This window comes from Otolemur garnettii, unplaced genomic scaffold (assembly GCF_000181295.1).
Source record: "Otolemur garnettii isolate 467f Iridium unplaced genomic scaffold, OtoGar3 scaffold00004, whole genome shotgun sequence".
Lineage (NCBI taxonomy): Eukaryota > Metazoa > Chordata > Mammalia > Primates > Galagidae > Otolemur > Otolemur garnettii.
In genome coordinates, this window is record NW_003852399.1 from 32,328,473 (window position 1) to 32,339,901 (window position 11,429).

The 11,429-nt window shown below is 35.0% G+C and overlaps 1 protein-coding gene across 1 annotated transcript in view; it reads right to left on the reverse strand.

Annotated features, from left to right (window-relative positions):
* Positions 1-917: 917 nt before the first annotated feature.
* TMEM67 (transmembrane protein 67) overlaps positions 918-11,429 on the reverse strand; it is a 58,386-nt gene continuing 47,874 nt past the window's right edge. Inside the window, exons 22-27 of the mRNA XM_003782565.3 lie at positions 10,931-11,047; positions 5,146-5,262; positions 4,938-5,042; positions 4,196-4,298; positions 1,910-2,052; positions 918-998 (exon numbers count right to left, since the gene is read on the reverse strand). Of these exons, the coding sequence (XP_003782613.1) occupies positions 918-998; positions 1,910-2,052; positions 4,196-4,298; positions 4,938-5,042; positions 5,146-5,262; positions 10,931-11,047 (666 nt within the window). The remainder of the gene's footprint in view (positions 999-1,909; positions 2,053-4,195; positions 4,299-4,937; positions 5,043-5,145; positions 5,263-10,930; positions 11,048-11,429) is intronic.

Below are 11,429 nucleotides of genomic sequence, written 5' to 3' on the forward strand. Positions count from 1 at the left end.
TAGCTATGTGGCTCAGCATTTAATTATATTTTAGATCTTAATTTTCTCCATATTAAAAAAATACAAGTCTACTGACTTATGAAACATAAGTTTGCTTTTAATAAAACACCTTGTTAACATAATAAATTTATAATTTTTTTATTTAAAATCTTTAAACATAATTGAAGAGCAAAACTTTGGAGGAATACTCTTAAAATTGTAAGTAATTAAAAATATATAAAAACTACATTGGGAAAAATGTCACATATAATACCTTAACAAACATAAACACCATTAGAGATATAAACACATTTCATGGGAAAAGTATACTGACCTAATAAAATAGGTATACAGTAAAGAAATGAGTAAGTACCATTTTATGAGATGCATATTATCCAAGTGAATTAATCTACTGCCAAACAGGGTGAACAATTAGAATGAGCAAACGGAGTCAGGACTAATATAATTTAAAATTTCAAAGTACATTTGAAAATATATTTCAACGTTTATTTAAACATAAATATGTAAAACATGAAAATACTGAACTAAAGTCTAGTCTTGAACTTGGAGTCAAATAATTTGTTAATGTGAGAAAATGCAGGCAAATCCCAATTTATAAAGTTATCTACAGAGGCAGATTATGGGGACTGCTTTGATAATTAAAAAGTGTTATGTTGGAAGCAACATTTGGATATTTTTTTGCCTCATTGTCAGTGCTAATTTATTACTTGGTAAATTAAATATCACAAATAATGGGAAAATAACATTGCCCATCATATCACATTATACATTTGCAATAATAAAAATAAGTCTTTCCGTAGATTTAAAAAAACAGAATAATTTATATTACAAGTTTTTAAAAATATGGCAAACCAACCTGATATCATGACTTTTTTTTGTCTTGATTATACTGAGTCTTTAAGAATCTGTTCAATAAATTAAATCAGAAATCTTTGATCCACCAACGTCTTGGATGCCAAATTCTTTTGTCCTACTGTATTACGAATAAATCTAAAAATCTGGAAAATTAAAGTAATTCAGAATGAAAATGAATATATATATGTTAAATATGTACACAATTAAAATATCTAAATGAGCTAATTCTCTCAACTATTTATTTTCATATATTAGATATCTGAACTTCATGGTGATACACAAAATCATTTCAAGACTACTATCATTTTATATAATATCAAAACAGTGTATGTTTCTATTTAGAATATATTTTTATGACTAATAACACAAACCTTTCAGGTTCACAGGGGTACGTGTTTAAATATTAAGAAAGGCAACTTTCATTTAATGCTAGAAGATATGGAAACATCAAAAGAATCTACTTGTTAGGGATAGAATTTGTTCATAATTCTAGATCTCTATCAGGGACTAATAAATTACATTTACTGACACATATATAATTCCTTGACATAGTGAAGAATATTTAGGTGCTATTAATAACACCATTTCAAGAACATCAAATGTGCCATTTCTTGAGATCTCCATTTCAGTCTCCACGCTCATCCACGTAGCTGTTTTTTATCCATCTAGGCAGGGGAGGTGTGAGCATGATAAGTTCCCTACTGAGCCCTGAGCTGGCCCTCCAGTGCTTGCTTTTTTGTTACAATAACAACTGGTGATGAACGTGAACAGGACTCTAATTACTGTTCACTTTTAGCATCTAGAAGACTTGCAGTTAAGTGTCTCTCTACAAGATTTCTCTCATGTTTTCTCAAGCAACTTATGCCTTCCACTAGACCCCAGTATTTCATTGACCTAAAGACAGAGTATAGAATGTGGTTGGTTAAAATATAATATTCAACCTTTACAAATTCCTAGTCAAAGTAGAAGTTGTTACTCTCTGCTATGAAAATAAATATCTACTTCTGATGTATTTCTTTTAAAAGAAACCTAGAAAAATTAAAAAACAATTTACCTCTTGCTGTAGGTACGTAAGAAAGGCTGCTAACACAAAATTCTGGCAAGCCAAATCCACAACACTGAAGAATAGCAGGTCAAAAATAAGAAGTGTGGCTTCATTTCCATAATACAGAACATCGCTAAAAGAATAACTTTCATCTATTAAAAAAATTATGAAATATAAATTAGAAACATAAAAATAGAACAAATCTGTGATAAACGCTGGTGATAAAATTTGTATATTTAAAAATAGCATATGAGAAACTAGTACTCCCCATAATACTTATAGCTTACACAAAAATAAAAAGTATTAAAATTTCCTAATCTAAAAGAGGTTAGTCAAGGAGCTCCTCACATCTCACAAAAAACAGTTTTCCATTGGGATCAAGGGTTGGTAATCGCTAGTAGTGTAAGTTTATATTTATAGTTCATGTCTTTCAAAGAACTGTTAATCAATATCCTTTCTCTCTTTATATGACTAAAGGCTAAATTAATCTCAGAAACACTTTCTAAGATAGGGCAACTTAAATAAAAATTCTTCCAAGTTACAAAGCAGATCTGCTTAGCTCTCTTCAATGATATCTATGTTAATTAGCAGTGGTTTCCAAAGTGTTTTGATCATGTATCCCTATTGGAATAAAATGTTGAGCATGCAACCCATAGTAGACACATTTTATTAATTGCTCCTCTATTTAAATTTTTTTCTTTTTTGAGACAGAGTCTCAACTTTGTCACCTTTGGTAGAGTGCCGTGGCATCACAGTTCACAGAAACCTCAAAAGCGATTCTCTTGCCTCAGCCTCCCAAGTAGCTGTGACCATAGGCACCTGCCACAATCCCTGGCTTATTTTTTTAGGCAATCCACCTGCTTCGGCCTCCCAGAGTGCTAGGATTACAGGGGTGAGCCACTGGGCCCAGCCTCTACTATATATAAATTTTTAAAAATAAAGTTTAACAATGATGAACTAGCAAATATAACAAATAGGAATTTTATTATTTTCTTCTCATGCCTCCATGAATCAACTTGCATACATCTTGTGGGGGAGAAAACATTTTTAAAAATTATTTTTTGGAAGCAACTGGTCTATAGAATAGTGAAATTCCTTAGGGCATAAGACAAGGCCCTCGAATTTTGTCTCTGCCCTCTTTATCTTTTCAAGCACTCTCTCTCATTGTGTCCCACTTCATACTAGGCTTCAATTATGAAGTTCATAAATGCACAGTGCACTTTGTGTACTGTTTTGAGTCTACTCATCCATCCCCTTCTACATGGATGTCTTTGCCTCTCTCTTCCCTAACCCTCCTGTTAGAGAAGTAGCTACTTTTTTTAAGACCCAGTTCAAGCTTCTCCACATTGCCGCTTCTGGCTTCATCTTGTGTCTGAATGGATTTTCTGTACTCCCTTCTGTCCTCAGCATAACCTGGAACCCTGGCTTCTAACCCAGCACCACTCTCCTTATTCAGTCACATGTTTATCTTCCACAGTCTACTAAATAAGATGCCTGAGTCAGGGGTCACTGGTCTGTGTAATCCAGGACTGGCACAACATCTGGCACGCAAATAAATAAATCCCATCGAGGCCAGGAAAGTGGTTTATACCATTTCTATTCTTACCAACTCACACAACAGGTTATCAGTCATAGTACCAGTAATATAAATACTATCTTTTTATTAATGAGAAACCACTCTTCTTGTTACAAATACAGATGTGTAATTTTTAAGAATGTGAATAAAATAGTTAGATGTTAAAAATTAACTACAATGTTATTATTCTTACTTTTTTTTTTTTGACCAGGGCTGGGTTTGAACCCGCCACCTTCAGCATATGGGACTGGCGTGCCACCCTGCAATGTTATTCTTCTTTAAGTGTTTCATAAGTTTGCCACTAAGTGAACATGCCAATAAAGTCTGAATTGTTGTATTTCTTTTACTTTTCTTCTACATATACTGTTGATTCTAAAATTTGGCTTTGTTACTTTCTTGCAGAATCTTTTTATTTATTTATTTTTTTGCAGTGTTTGGCTGGGGCTGGGTTTGAACCCACCACCTCCGGTATATGGGGCTAGCGCCCTACTGCTTTGAGCCACAGATGCCGCCCCAGAATCTTTTTTATATGTCATATGCTACATGACATAATAAAATGGAACAAAGAAAACTATAATTGCATGGGATTAACCACATCTATTATCTTTCGTTTGTTTTTATATACAATTATTAAATCAAAGAAAAAATTACCAACACTATTAGTTTTTTGCCAAACTGGGAAACTATAATCAAGTTTTGTAAAGGCATTTGAAATATACCATTGTAAAAGATGCTTTTTTCCATTGGTTCCATGAATTCCATTCCGAGAATTTTTTCAAGAAGCAACTTATCTTTTATAAAGTAATCCAGTTCCTTATGAACCTAATGTAAAAAGACAAAATCATTTCACAAAAACAGCAGTGGAACAAATGCTGTCCAGTTAATGTAAAATGGGCAGGAAGGAAAATGAAAAATGGATAGTAGATAAAGATAATTTGGCTACAAGTTAAAAACAACAACAAAGAAAATCTGTTCTGCAAAAAGACTGAATTTACTACACTGGGATTTATTACAAAATTCTCTTTAGGAATTTTAAATTTTAAATGCCCTTAGTCGTATTTTGGGCTATAAATACTGAAAATTACTTTTAACAAGCTTGTCAGGGGACAATCATAGCATAACCTAAGGATTTCAGCAATGAATAACACAGTACTATTTTGGTAACTGGCTAACAAAATTCCAGAGCAGACATCATGTAAGGGAACCATTATGTTAACACACATGTAAAATCTCACTTTACTTTTACATAACCTAACTCTATCCCTAAGTCATAGTTTATTAATGGCAAAAAAAAACCTTTTAAAACATTTCATTCCTAAGTATTAAATTTGACAGGCAAAAAAAGGGGAGGAGGTCAAAGTCTACTGACTTGGTTAACTTAAATAAATAATTGACATTTCTACTTAACTTTTTCAAAATTGCATTTGATTTTAGTTTAAACATAAATGTTGACATACATACATGATCAATGAAAGAGCCAAGAAATTTATTCATGGTATTATATGCTTTTATACTGTGCTCAAAAGTACTTGCTGATGAAGTCAATAGTCTAGCAGGGCCATTTTTCTAATGTAAAAAGGAAAAAAAAAATGCAACATGTCTTATAATCTTGGTATTTAAAGAACATTAAATATTGGCAAAATATATAAAAACTGTACTTTATACAAACCCTCATTAGTGTTTCATGAATTCTGTCATATTGTTGTCTCATCTGGCTAGAAATTGCAATCTGAAAAGTCTGGCCATCTGTGTTGGGTACCAAACCTCTCTGGCTACACAAATTTTCCTGAAAAATTAAACAACAAAAAAAAATTAAAATCATAAAAATTTCCTATCTCAAAAAGAAAATACGGCATTTTTCTTTTAGTTAGTATCACACATTACAAGATTCAGAAGCTAAGTAAAATTTAATGAAATTATATTTTGAAACAAAGAAATTCTAACATCATCCAATGTTCTCATTTCCCTTCCAGATTTTACTAATTTCTTATTCTTATTCACACACCTCTGCAGGTCTTTATATATAATATATATAGTTTTTTTTCATTATATACTAATTTTCTTAGCTTTGTTTATATCAATTTTATTAATCTCTAATATATATCAAAAGGTCCTGTCTTAGAATTAACTAGTTTTATAATTATAATCTTTTTTGTTTTCTAAACATTTTAAAACATTTTAATTAATTCTAATAAAAAAGTAGTGAAACATGACTGAGCAGTTAATGTTATGGATCAGATATCCACTTCAGGTCTCCTTGACAAGACTTGAATTCTGACAACTACAAAAATGTAAAATTTTTGGATTTGATTGATACTTCAAGGTTCAGTTCAGGTTGTCTGTGCCTTTATGAAGCCTGTTCATATACTCACAGCTTCTTAATATTCACCTTCTTTGTCTATACCTAACCTGCAAACCCAATATGACACTCACCTTTCTACAGATTTAAAGAAAGAATACACATAGTGAATTTCTCTATTTAAAAAATTACTTTTTTGGCTTCGCACCCGTAGCACAGTGGTTACGGTACCAGCCATGTAGACCAAGCCTGGTGGGTTCGAACTTGGCCTAGGCCAGCTAAACAACAATGACAACTATAACATCAAAAAAAAAAAAAAAAAAAACCCAGGCGTTGTGGCAGGCGCCTATAGTCCCAGCTACTGGGAGGCTGAGGCAAGAGAATTGCTTAAGCCCAGGAGTTTGACGTTGCTGTGAGCTGTGACGCCATGGCACTCTAACCAAGGGTGACATAGACTCTATCTCAAAAAAATAAAAAATTTACTGGGCGGTGCCTGTGGCTCAAGGAGTAGGGCGCCAGCCCGGCCCCATATACTGTAGGTAGTGGGTTCAACCCAGCTCTGGCCAAAGAAAAGAAAATTACTTTTTGCCAGGCATGGTGGCTCATGCCTATAAACCTAGCACTCTGGGAGGCTGAAGTGGGAGGATTGCTTGAGCTCAGGAGTTCAAGACCAGCCTGAGCAAGAGCAAGACCCCATCACTACTAAAAAAATAGAAAAATTAGTCAGGCATTCTGGTGGGGACCTGCAGTCTTAGCTACTGGAGAGGCTAAGACATGAGGATCACTCCAACCCAGGAATTTAAAGCTGCCATGAGCTAGGCTGATGCCACAGCACTCTAACCTAGGCAAAAGACTGAGGTTCTATCTCAAAAATATATACATACATACATAAAAATTGGCCCAGCGCAGTGGCTCATGCCTGTAAACGTAGCACTTTAGAAGGCTAAGGCAGGCAATTCCTTAACATCAAGAGTTCAAGAGCAGCCTGAGTAAGAGCAAGACCCTATCTCTACTAAAAATAGAAAAACTAGCTGGGCATTGGGTCAGATGCCTGTAGTCCCAGCTATTTGGGAGGCCGAAGCAAGAGGATCTCTTTCTTGGGCCCAAGAGTTTGAAGATGCTGTGAGCTATGACGCCACGCCACTCTACCAAGGGCAAAAGAATGAGGCTCTGTCTCAAAAATAAATAATTACTTTTTTCTTGATTAGAAAAGTACATGCAGCTGGGTGTGGAGGCTTGTGCCTGTAATCCCAGAACTTTGGGAGGCTGAGGCAGGAGGACGGCTTTCAGTCAGAAGTTTAAGATCAGCCTAAGCAAGAGCAAGACTTGTCTCTACAAAAAATAGAAAAAATTAGCTGGGTGTGCTGGTGTGCTCCCATAGTCCCAGCTACTTGTGAGGCTGAGGGTAGAGGATCACTTGAGCCCAGGAGTCTGAAGTTGTTGTGAGCTATGATGACACCAGTGTACTCTAGCCAGGAGAACAGAGATTCTGTCTCAAAAAATAAAAAAATTTAAAAATTTTAAAAAGTACATGCCATTTCAGGCTTGGCAACCTTACCTCAGTGAGTAGGGCACCAGCACATACATGGAGGCTGGTGGGTTTGAGCCTGGCCTGGGGCCTGCTAAACAACAATGACAACTGCAACCAAAAAATAGCTGGGTGTTGTGGCAGGCGCCTACAGTCCCAGCTATTTGGGAGGCTGAGGCAAGAGAATCTTTAAGTCCAATCTCTTTGAAGTTGCTGTGAGCTGTGACACCACAGCATTCTACTGAGGGCAACATAGTGAGACTCTGCTCACCCCACCAAAAAAAAGTATAAAAAGAACAGGATATTGGGTGGTGCCTGTAGCTCAAGTTGCTAAGGTGCCAGCCACATACACCAGAGCTGGTGGGTTCAAATCCGGCCCAGGCCTGCCAAACATTGACAAATATAACCAAAAAATAGCCAGGCATTGTGCCTATAGTCCCAGCTACTCGGGAAGCTGAGGCAAGAGAATCGCTTAAGCCCAGGAGTTTGAGGTTGCTATGAGATGTGATGCCATGGCACCCTACCCAGGGAGATAGCTTGAGGCTCTATCTCAAAAAAAAAAAAAAAAAGAAAAAGAATAGGATGTTATGAAAAAAAAAGTACATGTCATTGCAGAGAATTTATAAAACATAGTGAAGTATAGCAAAGAAAAAATTTATCTATAATCTCAACACCCAGAGATGCAGATATTTTCAGGAATTTCATTTCCAGTCCTTTTTCTAGGGCATATGTTAATTAATACGTATGACTAGCATAAAATTGGGAACACACTGATTTCTTTTCATTTAACATTATATTCTGGACAATTTCTTGTGCTATTAAATAGTTTATTTTTTAGTTTTATTTATTCTTTTTGAGACAGCGTATCCCTCTGGTGCCCTGGGTACAGTGCTATGGTCATAAAATCCAACCTCAAATGCCTAGATTCAAGTGATCCTCTTGCATCAGCCTCCCAAGTAGCTGGGACTACAGGTGCCTGACACAAAGCCCAACTAGTTTTTCCATTTTAAGTAGAGATGGGGTCTCACTATTGATCAGGCTGGTCTCGAACTCCTGAGCTCAGGTGATCCACCCACCTCAGCTTCCCAGAGTGCTAAGATTATAGGCGTGAGCCACGTGACCAGCCTCATTGGTTTATAAAACATGATTTTATATATACTTAAGATTTCACTGGAAAATGTAAACCAATTTATTTAATATTCTCCAATTTTTACATATTTTCCCTTATAGAAAACATCTGTGGGCTCAGCACCTGTAGCTCAGCTGCTAGGGAGCCAGCCACATGCACTGAAGCTTGTAGCTTCGAACCCAGCCTGGGCCTGCCAAACAACATAGACAATTATAACCAAAAAATAGTTGGGTGTTGTGGTAAGCACAGCTACTCACAAGGCTGAGGCAAGAGAATCTCTTAAGCCCAAGAGTTGGAGGTTGCTGTGAGCTGTGACACCACCACACTCTACTGAGGTTGACAGAGTGAGATTCTGTCTCAAAACAAAAACAAACAAACAAAAAACCTGTGATGAAGATCCTGAATTTAATTAGCTGTTTATATTGCTAATTTTTCCTTATGTGAAATTCATAAAATCAATGAATCAAAGATTATCAACTCTTAGAAATCTATTGTGGCCAGATGCAGTAGCTCACTCATGTAATCCCAGTATTTTGGCAGGCTGGCTAGGGGCAAGTACTGCTTGAGCCCTGGAGTTCAAGACCAGCCTGGCAACACAGTGACATCCTGTCTCTACAAAAAAATTTTAAATGAGCAGGACATGGCGTATGTGTGTCTATAATCCCAGCTACTTGGAAGGCTGAGAAGAGAGGATCACTTGAGCCCTCCAGGAGTTTAAGGTTACAGTGAGTTGACACTGTGCCACTTCACTTAGCTTGGGTGACAGAGCAAGACCCTGTCTCAAAATAAAAACAAAAAATGTTGGTATATATTGCCCAAATGCTTTCCAGAGATTTGGAAAAATTTACCCTGCTACCAGTAGTTTAGTGGTTGCCCATTTCACTACGTCCTTGATGCTATTAAGTATTAGTTTTTCTCTTAAAAATTGGCTAATTTGAAGAAGTACATATATTATTTTTATATGATTATGATTTAAAATATTTTTAGATGTTTACTATCTATTCTGCTTCATTATTTATTTTTAAAAATCTATTGGTCATTTTTCCACCGAGCTTTTAACTTAGTATTTTCTTATTGGCTTGACTTGAATATTGTCATAATATCTCTTTCATATTTGTTACGAACATTCTCCTGTAATTTGCTCTTTTAATCATGATTGTTTGATATATAAATGTACTACATAAAAGTAAAATCAATTAATATTCCCTTTTTGATGCTTTCTATTCCTTATGTTTAGAATTTCATCCCCTAACATAAAGTACACTTTTTTAGGTTCTCTTATGGTTTCATTTTTTAATTTTTTCATCACAGGGTAATTAGATATTTCTAATAGTTAACCAAGTGATATAGTTAAAATATTAAATTAATTCTTCTCGGAGATGCCATTATCATGTATCCAATTTTTCCAAGTCATCAATATGGCCCCTTAACCACTAAATCCTCTTAGTTTTTCCTCTAAGGGTATCTTGTTCTTTTTAAAATTTCATTATGAAAGTTTTCAAATATAAACAGTAGAGAATAGTAAGCCACTCACCTAGCTTCAATAATTACTAACATTTTACCAATTTTGTTTGATTTATTTCCCAACATTTTTTCCTTAAAGTATTTTAAAAGAAACCCCAGGCTATGTCATTTCCTCTGTAATACTTTTCTACACTTATCTCTAGTAAGGACTTTAAAAAAATAACTACCATGCTACTTTTATACCTAACAAAATTAATCATTCCTCAATATAATTTAACATTTAGTTCATTAAGCCTCCCAGATTTTTCTCCCCCAATTTTTTCTTATAGCTGGTTTGTCTGAATCAGGATCTAAATTATTTGGTTTGCTTCTTAAACCACCAACAATGTAACAGTTCTTCCACCACCACCAACATCCCTTCTTGTCTTTTTATACCACAGATTTGTTTGGAGACACTGAGTCATTTGTCCCGCGAGGGATCCTATACTCTGGATCTGGCTATTTACTTCCTGTAGTGCTATTAATTTGCTCCTTTATCCTGTGTATTGCCTATAAACTGGTGGTTAGGTTGAAAGGCTTGATTATATTCAGGTTCAATTTTCTTAGACAAAAGTATTTCATGCCTGACGTTATATACCTCCCACTGTACCGTATCATAAAGTGCATAATGTCAGTTTTCCTTTGACTCAGAAAGATTGAGCCAATGTGTCCAGATTTCGTCAACTTGATCCCTTGTTATTAAGTCCCAGTCAACATTCACTTAATTATTCCATTCGTCATAACAAATGGTGATTTTCTAACTTAGAATTCCTTCTACTTTCTTTTATAAGGAAGAACTTTCCCTCATGAATTATAACTCTGAAAGACTGTTCATATTGAAACTGCAAAATTAGATTCCCTTTACTAATGTTCAGAGAACTAAGCTGATAACAACTTGCAAAAGTGATCAGTGAGGATTTAATATTGCTAAAGATTCTAGATTAAGAAAAGAGAATTCATCTCTCAAAACAAAAAGGTGTAAAATACATTCATACCGCTTCTCTTTTAAGATTCATATTCATTTCTTCCATATTAGTATCTGCATGACCATGTACTGATCTACCATGAATGTAATATCCAAAACATTTATGGGATAACAGAAACACTGATATCTATAAAAAAAGAAGAAAAAGTAATTAGCAACTCATCTGTGAAACAGTTTAAAAAATTAAATTTTTCTTAAAATTATTGCCTTTCTCCCAAAATAATGAAGATTGACTTTTTGGAAAATATATGAAGAGGATAATGAAGTGATAAAGAATAATAAAATTATTTTTAAAAAGTACATGGAAAGAAGATTGAAGATATTTTCTAAGAAAAGAAGAAATAGGGTTGATACATAAAAAGTTTGCAGGGCCCAGTGCTGAATGAACTTTTTGGCAGAGTAAGAAATTCATAACTGGCTCAGCACCTATAGCTCAACCGGCTAAGGCGCCAGCCACGTACACCTAAGGTGGCGGGTTCGAATCCCCAGCCCGGACCCGCCAAACAACA